At 44.0% G+C, this 17483-nt stretch overlaps 2 protein-coding genes across 8 annotated transcripts in view; one reads left to right on the top strand and one right to left on the bottom strand.

Moving 5' to 3' along the window:
* Positions 1-258: 258 nt before the first annotated feature.
* On the top strand, positions 259-11591 carry Kiaa1191 (KIAA1191 ortholog). Of its 4 annotated transcripts, XM_020171070.2 has the most exons (9): positions 260-456; positions 1301-1408; positions 1656-1743; positions 4408-4586; positions 6557-6683; positions 8463-8587; positions 9502-9608; positions 9792-9934; positions 10040-11591. In XM_020171070.2, the coding sequence occupies exons 3-9, from the start codon at positions 1716-1718 to the stop codon at positions 10246-10248; spliced, it is 918 nt and encodes a 305-aa protein (XP_020026659.2). In that variant the 5' UTR covers positions 260-456; positions 1301-1408; positions 1656-1715; the 3' UTR covers positions 10249-11591. The 4 variants fall into 4 exon arrangements, with proteins under 4 accessions (XP_073914797.1, XP_020026659.2, XP_073914796.1 ...); XM_074058695.1 differs by lacking the exon at positions 1656-1743; XM_074058696.1 differs by lacking the exons at positions 4408-4586; positions 6557-6683 and having other exon boundaries at positions 259-456.
* Simc1 (SUMO interacting motifs containing 1) overlaps positions 11516-17483 on the bottom strand; it is a 55445-nt gene continuing 49477 nt past the window's right edge. The window contains exons 8-11 of one of the 4 annotated variants that reach the window (XM_074058691.1): positions 17012-17168; positions 16787-16871; positions 16502-16682; positions 12369-12507 (exon numbers count right to left, since the gene is read on the bottom strand). In XM_074058691.1, coding sequence (XP_073914792.1) covers positions 16546-16682; positions 16787-16871; positions 17012-17168 — 379 coding nt within the window. In that variant the 3' untranslated portion in view covers positions 12369-12507; positions 16502-16545. Of the gene's footprint in view, positions 12508-16501; positions 16683-16786; positions 16872-17011; positions 17169-17483 lie in introns of those variants that run through there. The other 3 variants (XM_020171072.2, XM_074058692.1, XM_074058693.1) reach the window with 3 other exon arrangements.

The raw sequence follows: 17483 nt of genomic DNA, 5'->3' as shown, positions 1-17483 counted from the left end.
GAGCTCTAGTTTAATTCCCTGTACAAAGCCTCTGTCCTGCCAGCAGTGCTGAAATCTAAACCCTACTGAGCTCCTTGTAATCCAATAACCACCACTGTCCTGCAGAGATAAGCTTTGGATCAGGAGTAGAGTTGCAGCTCCCAACCTGCGGAGCAGCTAAGGCGGGGAGGTGGGGGAAGGCCGGCTTCCAGACCCTGGACTACAACTCCCAGAATGCCCCGAGACTCTTCCGGGTCAACCCTCGCGAGAAAGTCCCATAGTCTCGGGAAGCTTTAGTTCCAAGACTTGCCAGCGGACCGCCGCCTGTGCGCCCTGGTTGGTGGTGTGGACCCTGGAGTTGTCCCACAATGGCTTGGGTCTGGACTGCCCCACACCCTCTCCGGAGACTTGGAGCCTCCGAGCCTCTTTAGTGCTGGATTTCGGGCCGCAGGCAGCTGGACGACAGCAGGAGAACAGGTAACCGAGCGGCCTAGGCGCTCCTGGGGCTCGCCTCGAGGACGCGCTACCGGCCCCTGTCTAGGCCGGGGGGCAGGGGTCCTCCGTGCTCCCCCCTCGCTTAGAGCTCCGCCGGGCCTCGCACCCCCGGCCACACGCTACTCAGCGCTTGGCGGGCCGCGTCCTTCTGCGGAGCTTCGGCTGGTGCCGGGCCCAGCCCTCATCTCCTTGGTCTTCGCGGGGACGCTGGAGTCTGACTAGGCCTTTCGCGTCCTGTGTCTTTGTCTGCTCTCCTTATAGAGCGGGAGGGATGCGGGGAGGGAATGGGGTGCGCCTGGGTCGGGGGCGCTCCCTGGACCCGAGCACCGATCGACTCTGTTTTTTGACCTGCTCCTAAGTGAAGAACTCGGTTGTTCTCCGCACCCTATCAGATTACAGAGGCATAGTAGCAGGGTTTAAAATTTTTTTTTTCCTCAAAAGAAAAGACTGAATTGCTGCACTGCACTATGTACTGTTTGTTTACTTATTTGACAGTACTGGAGGCATGACTCAAGTGGCTGAGCGGCAGCGCAAGGCCCTGAGTTCAAACTCCTGGACCGCCAAGAAAAGGGGGGGATGGAGGGGAGAGATAAACAATTCTTGCTTTGCAGTGTGGCTGCAAGGGTTGAAAGACAAGTTTTGTGTAAGATGATGTAAATATTAGTCGATGTTAGAAACAAAAAGTGAATTTATCTATTGTGGTCCCTAGCCCTTTGCGGTGAGTTAAGTATGCCTCTTGCAAGGCTGTTGGTGGGGAATGAATGAATGTACAGGACTGTGTGATCAACTCGGGGCTGTACCAATGCTGGTCATTTGTTGTCACTAGAACCTCTGGATGGATTCTTTCTGGGAAGCTTTGCTAATTTGCAGCAGCTCGACCATGTTCCTCATTCACATCTGTCTGTCAGCATAGTGGTGACATCATTTCACTGTGGTAAGGTGACTTTTTACACCTACTTTCATGACTTCCTCATCTCGGGTGTTAAGGTCAGCCATGGATGTGAGACTCCCATTGGGAGCCAACATTGTCATCCATTGGCTCTTGTGTGTTTCATCCTTGTTTGCAAGCCCTTGTCTAAAGAATAACATTAAAAAAAAAAAAAAAGAATAGCATTGCAGCCATCTAATCCTTGAGCCTTTAGTGTTCACCTTAAGAAAATACCCTTTGTTATTTTTATTAGGTAGCAGGGACCCAGCTCCGAATTCTATATAGAAAAAGCCACCTGGATCCCAGTCTTTCAATGGCTTCAAGACAACCAGAAGTGCCTGGTAAACTTAATTCTTCTTGGTTATGTTTTTCTCTTCAAGGTTTAAGCTACACAGAAACCATTTTATCTGAACTATATATTAATGGTAACTTTCTGCCACCAAGAGACTATTCAGACTTAATAGATTGTCATCATTTTAAATATTACCTCATGGGTGGGACTGGTGGTGTAGGACTGTAATCCCAGCTATAGGAGAGACTGTAGGTAGGAGGATGATGGTTGGAGGCTGGCCAGGGCAAAAAGTTTGAGATCCTATACAAAAAGTAACTAAAGCAGAAAAGGACCAGGGCCGTGGCTGAAGTGGTAGAGCATCTGCCTAGCAAGCACAAAGCCATGAGTTCAAAGCCCAGTACCATCACCAAAAAAAAAAAAAAAAAGCCTCATCAATCATTCTGTCATGTAAAAATCCCAAACCTAATTTAAGAAAGAACAGTCATTTGACTTAGAGTGACAAATGTGTTTCTGTGTATCAGGTGATGCAAATAAGAATTCTTATATGGCTCAAATGAGAGTTCTAAATGAGTTGTGTTGTTCTTACAGATGTGCCAAAGTGATTAACTCTCTCTTTTTTGGGATAGTTACAAGTAGGTTGGTGGTCTGGGCAAAAGACACTAGCCTGGTTTAATGGCAAGTTGAATTAGTTGTGAAAGTGTTCACAGCAGCATTTAAAGAGCTCTGGGTCTGTGTATGTCAATAGTGGTTGGGTTCCTGAAGTCACTGATTCCTGCTCGATTTGTTTTATCAGAAAGAAAGGTGACTTTTAATTAAATCTGAATTGCTGAATTTCTGATTGTCAGTAAAGAATACATGGCAGTGCCTGTCTCAGTGTTACTGTGAAGGTTAGACACCAGATTTTTGAAAATGTGAGTTAAAGTGGGTGCCAGATATGCATCTGTTGCCTGTGTCTCTTTCCTAATAAACATTAACTGTTATTTTTATTTAGGCCCTTGGATGGCTGTTAGGGTAAGTCTTAAAGATGGTTTTGAAACTGCACCCCGGTTAGGTGGATTGCACCATGTCCTTCAATACGGAGCCCTCTCTCTCATGTCTAACATCATCATTTGCATGTCTCATTGTTGTGATTACCATAACTCCCTGGGACCATCCAGAGCCACACTGTTGCATTTATTAGGTTAATTCATGGGGTGTGGGGAGCATGGAGTGTTGGGTGCGGAGTGTGAGCCTTGGCTTAGGTGTGCCTCACACTTGCTAGCTGGGTAATGTCTGGCAAGTTTCTTGTGGTCTGTCTATGCTTTGGTTTCCTGAGCTGGAAAATGAAGAGTATTTGCCTAGTGAGGATTGGATGAGGGGTGTAAGTACCTAGTAGTTTCTAATTGTTTGTGTGTTTGTTTTAATCAAGATCCGATGCACATACTGTAAATTCATCAATATAAAGTGAACAATTTAATGGTTTGTAGTATTCACAAGGTCGTGCAGCCATCAATATGATCTAATAGAACATTTTCATTTTCCCTAAGACAAACCTTTGTACTCATGAGTAGTTCACACCTCAGTGTTCCTTCTCCCCAGTCCTTGGCAGTCAGTAATTCTCTTGGATTTGTTAATAATTGATATTAGTATTAGTGTAATCAAATAGTAGCTGCTTGATCTCTTGCTGTTTAAATGAAGCCTTTGGTTGGTTTGGATTCACTGTCAAGCAGGTTGATGCCTTGGCAATTGTGATTATGTAATTTTAGTGACAGGAATCACCTTGAATGCAGGTTGTGGACATTAGTTCTGATAGGAAGGGATTAGCATGCCAAACAAAATGAACCTTGTTCTCTGGTCTGGCACAGCTGAGAGTGCCCTTGAAGTAGGATGCCTGAGTCACAGCAGGACATTCTGTTTTCAAGGGCCAAGAATGGCACGATGAGCTGGCAGAGTTAGGAGAGAGTGTGATTGTCAACCATTTCTGTGATGGAAATCTCTGCTGTTTAAATCAAGAGAACAATTGAAGCTGGAGATGGTTCCAGACAGCATATTGTTTTAAATATGTCTTGGTTTTTTGGTGAGCAGGGAAGGCAGATTTGTGGTCAGACTTTGCTCAAGCCTCAACTGACCATTTTCTGTAAATCATTTCACTGTTAGGACTTAGTTTTCTCATCTGTAAAATGAGAACAAAAGCAAGTGAGGTGGTGCACATCTATAATCCTAGCACATACAGTCCAGGCCAGAGATTCCAGAATTGCCTGGTGGACTACATAGCAAGACCCCGTCTCAAAAACAAAGCAAAATAAAAGAAAAATGGAGCAAAAAATATCTTCAGTCACTTCCTATCCTCTTTGGTCTTGTGTGAATTGAGAGCTTTAGCTTCTATGGCATAAAGTGCACAAGCTTTGAAATAAGATAGGTTTGGGGTTTTATTCCAAACTGTGCTTTGAAGTCATGTGACCTTGCTCATCATAAATTTGAACTGAATTTGAAGTTCCTCAATCTGTGGAAATGGATTAGGGCTGTTGAACAGGTTAAATGGGGAAGCCAATGTGTCAGAAATAGAGGAATACATTGGCACTATTCCCTTCCCTTGAATGGGTTAGCTATCCCAAAATAAGCTATTCTGTCCCAAAATAAGTTTCTGAGCTTTCCTTCCTACAGATGAACTTCATGCTACTAGTGTGTTCTGTTCAGTTGCTAAACCCATCATGACAGGTGTCTCTATTCTTAGCTCTTGGGCCTAGTGGGCCCCTAGGCAAGATGTCCCTGCCCATTGGGATGTGCCGCCGGGCATTCAGCTATGATGATGCCCTTGAGGACCCTGCACCCATGACCCCTCCTCCATCAGACATGGGCAGCATCCCCTGGAAGCCAGTGATTCCAGACCGCAAGTATCAGCACCTCGCCAAGGTACCTGACCTTCTGACTACTGCTGGCAAATCCAGCCTCTTGTTCTCCTCCCTTTGCTCCAGAAGCCTTCAGTGGCTCACTGTCCCCAGAACTGAGCAGTGACCGCTCCCTGTGTATGTTTTCTGTGCCTCGGCTACAGTTGATGTTGCCTTTTTAAAAACTCAAAACTAGAATGCTGTGTCTTCTGCGTGAGACTCTTCTGTATCCCCTCCCCGATAAAAATCTAAGCACTGGGGGCTGGTGGAGTGGCTCAAGTGCTGCAGTGCCTGCCTAGCAAGTGTGAGGGCCTGAGTTCAAATCCCAGTACTGCCAAAAAAAGAAATCCAAGCATTAGACCCAAGCTTTGGAACATGATCCAAGTTCTGTGTAAAGTCCTGTTTGCCTCCACCCAGCTTCTCTGCTCTGTGATCCAACCATACAAGTTAGCTAAGATTTCTTGCAGTTGATAGGGTATTTTATACCTCTGAGTTCTTATTTCACTCTGCTCAGGTTCCTTGGAAGTTTACCATCTCCATTCTCTCACACCCCCTCCTACCGCTCCATTCACCTGACAGTATCCTTAAAGTCTTTGCTCAAATGTCTCAGGTCTTCCTGACATGTCCATTGTCTGGATAAGACTATCACCTCTCCCCTTGAGTGCTCCACTGTACATGGTTCCTGCCAAACTGACCTGCTTTCACAGCCCTCTGGTGTAGCAGGGCCTCACAGGTTCTTGTGTGCTTGTGGCAGTTGTCCTACTAAAGCTTGTGCCACCTAACTTCACGGATGAGCTGTCACCTCTGACTCTACCACCAAGAATAAAAGAAAGGTTGTACTGTTGCCTGAAAGAACCAGGTCTGAAAGTTCTAAGATAAGGCCATTTAGCCTGCAGCTACAGATTGATAAACTCTGAGCTTCACAACTGCTTGGTGCCTGGCAGGAACATGCAGTAAGGGTCTGCTTAAACACACATGGGGATCCCAGTGGCCTGTGCACCGTGGCCTTGGAGAATTAGTTCTACCCCTTTGCTGCAGTGTCTCCATCTGAGAGACTGACACTGTGTCAGAGGTGTGGGAGGAACTGAGAGGATTTAATGGCTTGCCATATATTAGGTGTGTAGCTGATAGCATAACTTGAACTCAGTAGGGCCAGGGTTGACCCTTTGTAATGAGTTGTTTTGTTTTTAGGTTCTCAGAACAGGAGATTCCTTTCTAAGGTGTCCCCATAACTCTGGAGAGGATTCCTTATATCAGTTATCTGCTGAAATCTGACCCAGTCAGCTGTTAAGGAGAAAACAGTCTGTGTAAAAGTAGTGAGAGTTTGAGGAGAAAAGGACCCTGGCAGCCTGCATGCAGGAGGATTGAGTTTGAGCAAGATGCTGTCTCAAACAAACAAAAAATAAAAAAGACCATACTTGAACCTTTAGAGCAGTGGTCATCAAACCAGCAGCATCACCTGGGAATTTGTTAGGAACATTAAGGAATCTCGGGTCTTGTGCATGCTAGGGAAACACTGTCACTCAGCCATACTCCAGCCCTAGAAACAAATTCCTGAACCTCAGCCCAGACTAGCCTATACCTACCAATCAGAAACCCTGGTATGGGGCCAGCAGTGTGTTTAAGAAGCCCTCCAGGTGATTCTGAAGTTCTGCAAGGCCTGAGGGCCGCTAGCAAACGCTCTGATTCATTAAGTAAATTAGACTCAGTGTCTGGTGCATGGTCAGTGCTTTGAAACAAGAGTTTCTTCTGCCTTGCTCTGGGCATGGCACCACAGTAGCTGGACGGACCTACACGGGGAGGGTACTAGACTGCAGAGCTTTAAATTCTGGCTTTCCTTCTGCTGGGTGGAGGCAACCACTACCCTTTTCACATATTTCAGATAAAAGAGATTTCTGTAACTTCTTCCCCAAAGGAATAAGTTTAGGTATGTGACTCCCGCCTGCCCCCCGCCTCCGTGCGCAGCTCAAGTGCTTCCTTTCCTCTCTTGAACAGGCGGAGGAGGGAGAGGCCAGTGTATCCCCCCCTGCTGAGACCCCATCAGTGGCCACTGATGGTACCGACAAGGTCCCGGTGGTGAAGGCTAAAGCTACCCATGTCATCATGAATTCTCTGATCACAAGTAAGCACTTCAGTCTCAGAGCAGAGTGAAGTGGGTCGGGGGCCTGCTCAACTGGGCCTTATTTGTTAGCCTGACTGCTGAGCCATTTAGGTAGATTTTGCCAAACATTAAGCATCTCAGTTGATTCAGGGGCTCCTGTTGTCCATTGATAGAATCTTGTTTTCCTATATTGTCGGGGTGGTCTTGGGAAAGTTACCTAACTTTAAAACTGTTGACTGTTTTGTAAAATGGAGACTCTAGTTGGCAGGTTGAGGTGAGGATTAAGTGGCTCAGTGTTCAGTGGCTAGGAGCTGCTGCTACTGGAGAAGCATCCTCTTGCCCTGCATTGTGTGTTTTTTAATTGCACAGTTCATAGTTGGCCCACCAGGGAGAGAAACCAAATGTGTGGTTGGTGGTACTAATAAGGCCTGACTTAAGAGCTTCATAAGAAGTTGACTAAATTTCTTCCTCCTGGAGGGATGTTGTGGTTAACAGTTTCTAGATGCACAGCTCTGCTCATCAGCAGTGATACCTGTCCCTGGGGAAGGTGCATGGAGGTTCTCCTTGGTTGGCTCGTTTTTTAGGTTAAAGGCCTTGTTTCTCCTCTGCAGGAGGAGTTTTCTTGGCATCAGTTTGTTCCTGGAGAATCTACCCAAGAAGCAAAAGTCCAAACTCTCCCTTTGGTTTTCTCTTTTTTTCGCATAACTGCACCATTTGAGTCAGCAACTACCATTTATATTTTGCAAGGTTGAGAACATATTCTGGTGGAGTGGCAAAGCTTATGCATTGTTCTTTTCCCATAGTGCAGTTTACTAGTAGTACGGGTTGTAACATTCCATGTCACCTTCACTTCCATACAAGTATATTTTTATATCATTGCAGGCCTAGTAGACATACCATTCTAGTTTTTAAAATTAATACTGCTATGAACTTTTGATGTTGCCGGTCTTTAATTTTTAAAATATAGCTGCATTTAAAATCCTGGTATTAAAAAAAAATCCTGGTTTTAGTGTACTGTAATTAGATTTTTAGGTAACTGCATGGTGAGACTGGAGAATATCTTTATGCATTTGTGTTTTTTCCCCTTTGCTTCTATTTCTGATGGAAATACTTCAGAAGGGGAGTGACTAAATCATAAGGTGCATTTGGCATTTAGACTTTTGGCCCACAGCTGCCACATTCCTGTATATAAGGGCATATTGTGTATAGTTCAGCCTCATTCATTCCAGTGACTTATGAAATAATCAGATTAGACCGAGCCAATGATGAGTATCTGGTGGGCCAGGTACGGTAGGCTGTCTCACACATAAGGAACTTGGGATCAGTACACTTGAGCTTGTTCAAGGCAGGTTGTCTGTGCTTTGAATCTAGTTTGAAACCTTGGTGCCAGCTAGCTGGAATATATCCAGTTTCCTTTGGCAAAGGTTTGTGTGGGTGATGAAGGTGGTGAGTCTTTCTTAGAGAACTTCATATGTGAAGAAATTTTCATGTCTGGATGTCAGCTGCCTGCTCTGTGCTGCATTTGTAAATGCAAAGATGTCACAATGTCCATGTGAGAGGGCTAGGAGGTTCTTCAGCATCACCTTAGGAATGACCTGTTCTCCAGCTTGGTGTGAGGGAAAGCTCGCTTCTGGTGAAGGAACCTGTGTGAGATTCAGAGTCACCCTTCAGAGCCTCTCTGAAGCAACCCTTCACAGTGTGGTCTCTTGCTTTGGAGGAGAGCAGAGGATACCTGCATTGTCTTCCTCGGTTTGTGAGGGGCTGGGGGCTGGGCATGACTGTGATCTCCTCTATTCTCAGAACAGACCCAGGAGAGCATCCACCGTTTTGAGCAACAGGCAGGGTTGAGAGATGCTGGCTACACACCCCACAAGGGCCTCACCACTGAGGAGACCAAGTACCTCCGAGTGGCAGAAGCACTCCACGTAAGCATTTTTCTTAGAATTTTCAAAAAAGCAAAACCCATATTGAGATAGAGTAATAACAATTCTATTATTTAGAAGTTAGCAGCGCGGCTGTCTGGTGGCTGTGGAGAGTGGTAGAAGAAAACTGGGTAGTCCCACCTGTGGTGGCACTCCCCGCTGAAGGCCCCACAGCTCTTAGTTTTTTGGCTTCCTCCCCTATAAGGTGAAGTGAGGGTATCTGTTTTGCTTATTATTTCTGGTTAGAAGGATTGAATAGAATCTCAGCTAGCATATGAGACATCTGTGAACCATCAAGGAAATAAATTCATGGCTTTTTTTTTTTTTTGGGGGTGGGGAGACTGGGGTTTGAACTTAGAGCTTTGCACTTGCTAAGCAGGTGTTCTACCACTTGAGCCACACCTCCTTTAGTTATTTTGGAGATGGGATCTTGTGAACTTTTTGCCTGGGCTGGTCTTGAACTGTGATCCTCTTGATTTCAGCCTCCAAAGTAGCTAGGATTACAGGTGTGGCCACTGATGCCCAGTAGAAACTTCCTTCTTTAGCTAAAGTAGAATAGTAATCCTGAGTCTTCACTGTGAATGGCAGGGGTTGTACGTGTAGGAGATTCAGCAAGACATGAATTCAAGATCCTGCTTAAAAACCCAGAAGGCCTGCTGCTTGACTTCATGTTCCTGAAAGTAAAAGGCCTAGGGCACAGCTGCACCACAGTGGTGTTTGAGACATGTTACGGAATAAGTACAATTCCTTAGGAAGATGGAATCTCATCTAGTATGGCAAAAACAAAAGAATATGTTATATAGTCCAAAATAATTCCATCTCTGAATGTTTTTGTGTGAACCAGATTGTTTATGCCCATAACTTAGTTGTTTTGGTTTTGCTCTCACTTTGAAAAGTCTTTTTACCTGTCTGAACAGAAACTAAAGCTGCAGAGTGGAGAGACAACAAAAGAAGAGAAGCAGCCTGCATCTGCCCAGTCCAGCCCTAGCAGCAGTCCTCATTCCTCCCCTAAGCAGAAGCCCAGGTGAGCCCCTCCTGGATTCTTTCCAGCCTTCCTGTGCTTCAGGAGAGCTAGTGTTGATGAAGATGGACCTGTGGTTTCAGAGAGAGAAGTGCTAGTTTATAATCCTGTTCTTTTGATTGAGAGACTTCCAAAGGCACAAGAAGAGAATATATTAGAATGTGTTTTATCCTTTCTCTCTTTCAGGGGCTGGTTTACCTCTGGTTCCTCCACAGCCTTACCTGGCCCAAATCCTAGCATGATGGATCCTGGAAGTGGGGATAAGGACAGAAACTTGTCAGATAAATGGAGCCTCTTTGGACCAAGACCCCTCCAGAAGTCTGATTCTGGTAAGCCAGGTCATTCACAAAAGAAAACCGTGGCAGACACCTTAACCGTGTTGTACACCAGATGCTGCCTACTGCAGTCATTTGCTGTCTGGTTTACTTCTGCAGGAGGTTTTACCATCCAGGCCTACAAAGGAGCCCAGAAGCCAACTCCCATGGAGTTGATCCGTGCCCAGGCCACCCGAATGGCTGAAGATCCAGCAACCTTCAAGCCACCCAAGATAGATGTCCCAGTGATAGAAGGGAAGAAACAACCACCGCGAGCCCATAATCTCAAACCCCGTGATTTGAACGTGCTCACGCCCACTGGCTTCTAGAGTGCTTTGTATCCCAGGGAATCTTACCCCATTGGCTCTGACATAGGAATGGTATGTTTTTAAAAAAAACCTCTGAAACTGAAACAAGAGTTGGAAACATAACTGATTTTTGAGCAACATTAGGGTAAAGCTTGTCTTTGTTGTGTGGAAGAAACCATTTTGTACCACTCTAAAGTTAGACTTAAAAAATATCAGCAGTGACCTCATGACCTATTTTTGTATCATTTACCCTAGACAAGAACTTTAATCCTTGCTTACTAGGTAAATAATGTTTATTCCAAAACAGTCTTTTTGATTCTGTTACCACGATCAATGTGAGCACTGACAAATCATGGCTTATGGCCCATAGTGAGCTTGGACAGTCTGGGTGTCTGCTGGCTGTGCAGGTGCTGTGCTCTAGCTTTGTCAATTAGGGGGATTGGGTACAGTCACCAGCCAGACTTGGCCGGGTCCCTCTTTCTAGGCTGAAACCAGAAGTTCCTGGGTTTTTGATCAGTCTAAAGGGTCACTTGTCCTATAGCCAGTTCTTCATGCCTCTTCGTTCCTCTGGGGCCACTGACGTTAGAAGGATGTTTCTCTGTCGTATGTCACAGAACAAACACTAGTTTTGAATATCCTTTCTTGCACTTTAAGTTGAAATTAACATCACTTTGGTTGAAAACTTTCTAAGTAAATTGACTGTAGGAATTTGGTATTGATAAATGGATACTAAGTTTTGTTTTAGTGGTGGTGGAGACTGAACTCAGGGTCTCATGCATGCTAGGCGAGTGTGGGACCATCCAGCCCCTGCATGTTAAATGTTTTTAAGGATAAAGAATGTGGTAAGTACAGTTGGATTATAGAATTGAGGTTCATGTGCAATGTCACCTTATTTTGCTTTGTCTAGTTTGGGTCTTGAAACTGTGTGTGTGTGTGTGTGTGTGTGTGTGTGTGTGTCTTGAAACTGTGTGTGTGTGTGTGTGTGTGTGTGTGTGTGTGTCTTGAAACTGTGTGTGTGTGTGTGTGTGTGTGTGTGTGTGTGTGTGTAGAGGCGTGGGGAGTAGGAGGAATTTAGCATTTTTCTATAATGAAACCATTTTCCATCAAAATGAGCCTCATACCTTTATGCAACACATCTTATTGGGAACAAAGTGAAGAAACTGCCTTTTTATTTCTCTTTGCTGGGTACTTGTTCACTGACTTGAACAAAATCTTGGCTGTTGTTGTTTTGGATAGGATTTTGTTTACATTAAGAGCTAACCTCATAGAGAAGCCCTTGAGTCTAAAATTGTCAGAAAAATTAATTTATTTGTCTTTGTTATATCTCTTGTATTGACAATAAAAATCCTTATTACTTTCTCAAATGTGGATATATCTTTTTGTCCTGTTAATAGCCATTCTGCCTACCCACAGTCATATAGTCTTGGCATTTTTAAGAACCATTGCCTTTTTATTGTATCTTTTTAACATCAAATGCTTTATAATACACTCTATCTTTTGTTTCTATGCCACCCCCTTTGTTACATTAGATCTTAATAAACTGGCCACAAAGTCATATTAATAGGCAATATAAAAGGTGTAATATAGAATGCCTGTGTTCTATTAGGGAAGAGTGAATGTCTTTCCAAAAACAGGCCATCAGTACCTTGGAGGACAGAACACTGATGTGTGGTTTGTTCAACAGAGGGGTTCTTGTCTCACATCCTGAATGGAAATGTTAAACATACAGTGCATATAGTATTACCTGTTTCCAAAAAAGCATAGATAAATAATTTATTAAAAATATATATGTTTATATATATATGTACACCTTGTATATTTAAGCCATATTGAGAACAAGCTAGGATAGGATTATCAAAAAAAAAAAAAGATACTAAACTGTTGAACGTTATTACAGCCTACGTATAAATAAGATGCATTTGTCTTAACGACATTTTAAACTACTGTTCATACTTCAGAGCTTCTGAGTAGCTGGAAAGAGTTGAGAGGTATTCTTGGTGCTCAGTGCTTTGGAAGGCCCTCAGGGGTTCCAGTGCCTTGAGGGGGGCTCTGTGTCGGGGTTCAAGTCTGCAGCATAGAACAGTAGCAGCTTCAGCAAGTGCACTTTGTCTTGGAGCTGAGGGACCAGAGGCTCCCCCAGCATCTGGATCAGACGGCTTCGGAAGGCTTCGATCTGCTTCTCCACGTCCACCACTGTGATGTCATCTCCTTGCTGGGGCTTGGGCTTAATCCTTTTGATTATTAAATCTTTTCGATCAATCACTGAACTTCGTAGGTGCTCTGCAGGAAGGAAGTAAAATTGAACTGCTTGTTATTCCTTTAGGTAAAGTTAAATTTTCAGTAGATAAAGGCCTGCTGTCTAGCTACTGGTAGACAAATCAAAGACCTATGAATTACTGTGGTAACTCCCATTTCCAAAAGGCCCTGTGTTCTGGTTCACTCAGTCTTGAGAAGTTTCACATACTGATAAATTGTATTTTAGTTTTTTCCTTTGATTTAAACAGGCCTATATTAAAAAAATGAAACCGAGACTAATACAACCACTTAGAAAAAAATTCAAGTGAATTTTGAGTATCTTTAGGTAAATATAAGTATGAAAAATACTGAACTCAGTAAGTTTGTGGTGGTGTTGGTCTATTGTAGTAATTCTGAAACCATTTCATATGTATTCTAAGATAGACCAAATGAATAAATATAATTCATACTGTTGGGAACAGGACATGAAAGATTCAGAGAGGAAGAATCCCGTGGTACTGGAGCAGGGATTGAGGTGTCAGTATGAACATGTATTATAAAAGAAAGCTTAATTACATAATTCAGTAGCTCTCTTGTCAGAAAGTGTCTAGAAGCAGAGACCTTCTGTAGCAGTCAGCATTCTGAGTGCTAATCCAGATTGTGCCTCTGTACACATTCTCCATTAAAAGAAATCAGAATTTTTTGGAGAAGCTAATTCTAGGATCAAAACAAGGTACTTAAAAGGTGAACCTGGAACATTGTGAAAAAAGGAATGCTTAAAATCTGATGGGAGCTGGGCACCGGTGGCTCATGCCTGCAATCCTAGCTACTTGGGAGGCAGAGATCAGGAAGATCAGTTTGAAGCCAGTCTGGGAAATTGTTTTAAGACCCTATCTCAAAAATACCCAATACAAAAAAGGGCTGGTGGAGTGACTCAAGTGGTAGAGTGCCTGCCTAGCAAGCATGAGGCCCTAAGTTCAAACCCCAGTACCACCAAAAAACCCCAAACAAAACAGATGTGAAACCTGTCAAAAGGACATAGGAGCCAATCCAATGGAGGCCCCTGTTGGCTGACACCATCAGAAGAAACTGACACAAATGGATTGTTTTAACAGACTGGAGTTTCAAAAGTCCTGAGTGCATAGTGGGAAAAAAAAAAAGTGAGTTTAAAGGTAGAGAAGGATTTTTTTTTTTTCCTAGAAAGAAGGTATAATTAGAAAATCACCACTTTTCAACCTACTGATTCATTTAAGAGCCACAATGGTTTTTAAAACCATCAAGCAAAAGGCTGAATAGGATAGTTCTCAAAGTTTCACTGTGTGAATCACTAATAACAAAGGGATGATGAAGTTTCACAGATGGCACCTTAACCACAATGACGCTTGTTTTTTTGTGGGACTGAAGTTTGAACTCAGGACTTCATGCTTGCAAAGCAGGAGCTCTACTGCTCGAGCCATATCTCCAGTTCATTTTGCTCTGGTTATTTTGGAGATGGAGTCTTGGAACTATTTGCCCGGGCTGGCCTTGTACCTTGATCCTCCTGATCTCAGCCTCCCAAGGAATTAGAGGTATGAGCCATGGGTGCAGAGCTGACATTGTCTTTGGATGCACTGGAAAGGTTTTTGTTTTATTTTTTGCCCTAGAACACGAAATCTCCTGAATGCTGGGTAACATGCATGTACCACCATGCTCGGCTGTATTTCGTATTCTTGCCACTAGGTTTGTTTTTGACGGTGCTGGATGAGCCATGTTAGAATAGATTTGGACATGAATCTGGTCATAAGGAAACAATCTGATGAGGCCAGTTATTGGATATTCCACACAGTAACTGGCCTGGGCTCTTCAAAAATGTCTGTTATGAAAGACAGGTAAAGGCAGGGAACTGTGCTGGACTAAAGGAGACTGAAGAATGATTCCCAAGCCCAGTGCTCCACACTTCACTGGATCCTGGCTCAAAATGAAGCCAGTCGCCTGTAAAGAATAGTATTGGGACAACTTTAGGTATCAAGAATCAGTTTCCTGTTGGGCGCATGGGGCTCAGACTTATAACCCCTAGCTATCTGGGAGGCAGAAATCAGGAGGATCATGGTTCGAAGCCAGCCCAAGCAACAAAAGTGAGACCCTATCTTGAAACACTCAACACAAAAAATGGCTGGTGGAGTGGCTCAAGTGGTAGAGCACTTGCCTAGCAAGTGTGAGGCCCTGAGTTCAAACCCCAGTACTGACGAAAAAAAAAACACAAAAACTAACCAACCAAACAGTTTTTTGGACAGGAGATACAGCTCAGCAGTATAGTGCTTGCTTAGCATGCTGAAGGCCCCTGAGTCTGATCCCCAGCACTGTACACACACACACACCCCCAAAAAAGAAAAGAAAATTAGTTTATTGGATGTGATAATAGTGAGTGATACGAAAATTAAACTTAGTGGACTTAAGCTGAACTTACTCAGTCCAACAAAGAATGGTTAAAGATAGAACAGTAGCTAAGCCCTATGTCTCCTGTGGCAAAATGTCAACGGTTGGGGAAGGTAACAGGTGTACAGGTGTCTGTGATACTATTCTTTCAACTTTTCATATGTCTGAAAATGAAAAAACTAGGGAAAACAAAAAGTTATGAAGGTATCCCATGTCCATAGGTCAGTCCGACTAGAACTCTAGAAGCCTGTGGAATTAAGGCAAAGATATTCAAGGTGATAGATAGGACGGATGCACTGAATTCTGAGGACTTGATGATTCTGGATGTGCCAAATGCTCTACATCATTTTCTATGTCCTTGCTTATACAATGGGATGACGGTACTTGCACTGACCAACACGGCCAGTAAAAGGCTTGAACCTCTGTCACAAATTCAGGAAGTAGAATAAACTTACTTGAAGCAGCATAGTAGGTTGCATTTTCACATAATATGCTCAATACGTATTCCCTCAACCTTCAGATGGAAGAACTTAAAGTTCCTCTATACTCACACCATTGAGCTTAACTATAATGTGAAAAGAGAATAAGATAAACAGCCTACAGTGTTTCCCAAAGTCTGGAACAGAAAACAAAGCTACCTTTAGAGCCCTTTCAACATTCAAGCAGTAACAATTTACAGGGAGCACCAAGTGCACTTCTGGAACTGGACTGGACTGCAGGACAGTGGGGCCAGGGTTGATCCCAGCCCAGTGGACTGATGTTCTAGTGGCAAGAAGCCCAAGAATGAATGATCCAACAGAAATAATCACAGCCTGCTGTGAGCGCAGCCCAAGAAAGACTTGTCAGAGTAGCACATACTGGGAGGGCTCTGAGCTGCATCCTGAAGGTTCAGAGAAAGTGCAGTCCAGTAGAGAACAATGAGTACAAAAGCCTGGTGACAGGGCGGGCTCGCTGTGAGAACCAGAGAGGAAGTGAGGGAGGGAGGAGGTGCAGGGCTAGATGCAGACGCGCACGAGGATGTGGAGTTTGGCCTTTGGGAACAGAGGGGGTTACCTGGAGAGTTTTATTGGAGGGTTTTAAGTAGGGAAATGTGACCTACCTTCCCTCTGTCACTGGTGGAGAATGGTTTTAGGGGAACAAGGGCCTGGTAGTAGAATTTGATTTTCTTAAACAAGGCATGAGCTACTCTGACAAATCTAAAAATACAGTTGGAAAAAATGGTGAGTAAATAGGGTGGAATGGGGAAGACTTGGGGTGTGAGCATGAGAAATTTGTACTTTTAGAATAATGCAGGAAATTTAAAGAAGCAAATGCTAACAGTGCCCATCTAAGCACTGCCCATGGGGGAGCAAACCTTGGCTAGTGGCTTGAGTCATCCTGGGCTGGTTTGGCAAGGCCTTGGGTTTCATGCCTCAGGAAGGGCAAGAGTTCTACATTAGAGGTCGCTGGTTACTGTGTGAGGCTATTTAAACAAAGCATGACACCTGGCTCGAGATATTCTAGCTGACATAGTATTGTTATTAGTTCCTGGAGTTAGCCATTATTCCTTCTTCTTCATCATCAGAATCTTCAGTCTAACACGTCAAACTGAGCTCTATCTCCCTGCAGAACTTTCTGTTTTTACCTTGTCAGCGATGGAAGAAGCCTGGAAGTCATCCTCAGACTCAGTCACTCGAACCCCATCAGACTGATCTTCAAGGAGCTTCTGTTGCTGACACTCCCTCTCCACTGCACTCCCCACACATTCCCCTGCCCTGGCCTCGGGTCCTCTGTCAGATGATCTGCCACACACCAGGCAGAGCGACCTTTGAAATTTGCAGATCTGAGTAACCATCATTCGTGACAAAGTCTGTTATGAGACCCCCCCCTTTCCCCCGCCAACATCTATTTGTGAGCCAGTGCTCCTTACCTCTTAAAACATGTTGGTAACTGGACAACAGAAACTGCAGATGCTCAACCAGCTCATCCCAAGTCTGCCACTGGGTTTGATCTGACTGCAGAGATAGGGAAATCAAGGATAACCAATACCTTTTGCAGTTCAAGTTTTAGTACAGTTTTCAAGTCCCAAAATGCTCAAGCAGTAGGATCAGAGAAAAGTTTCCCTGGCCTGGAACTGAAGTAGGAAAAAACATACCTGACACTTGAGCAGTGATGTGGAATTGTTCAAGAAGTAGAGAGCCTGGGCCAGAGACAAGGGCAGGCGGGTGGGCGTCTCACAGCTGTGGAGGAAGATGATCTCTAACACCTTGCAGCGCAGAAGGTGGCTTTCCATAGTGGTAAAGAACATCTCTCTGTGTGAAGAGGAAGAGGGAGTTAGCTATCACCAGTATTTTTCAAAGAAAATACACCACAATTCTCCCTGAATTTCTAACATTTTGCTCTAAAAAACAACAGCTAAGAAGGAATACAATGGAGGCCTATAAAATCACACCTGTGGACAGGATAGAAATGGATTTGTTCATGAAATAACTACCAAGAGGAGGGAAAAGTTTTTGCATTTGAAGAAAAGCTTTGGGCACCTTAAGAGGAATTATGTAACAATGTAACTATGAGAATTAATTATGAAAATAAGTAGTTTTGAATACCCATAATGTACCAGACACTGT

Source organism: Castor canadensis, chromosome 16 (genome assembly GCF_047511655.1).
Source record: "Castor canadensis chromosome 16, mCasCan1.hap1v2, whole genome shotgun sequence".
NCBI classification, from domain to species: Eukaryota; Metazoa; Chordata; class Mammalia; order Rodentia; family Castoridae; genus Castor; species Castor canadensis.
This window is presented reverse-complemented; position numbering and strand designations above follow the sequence as displayed.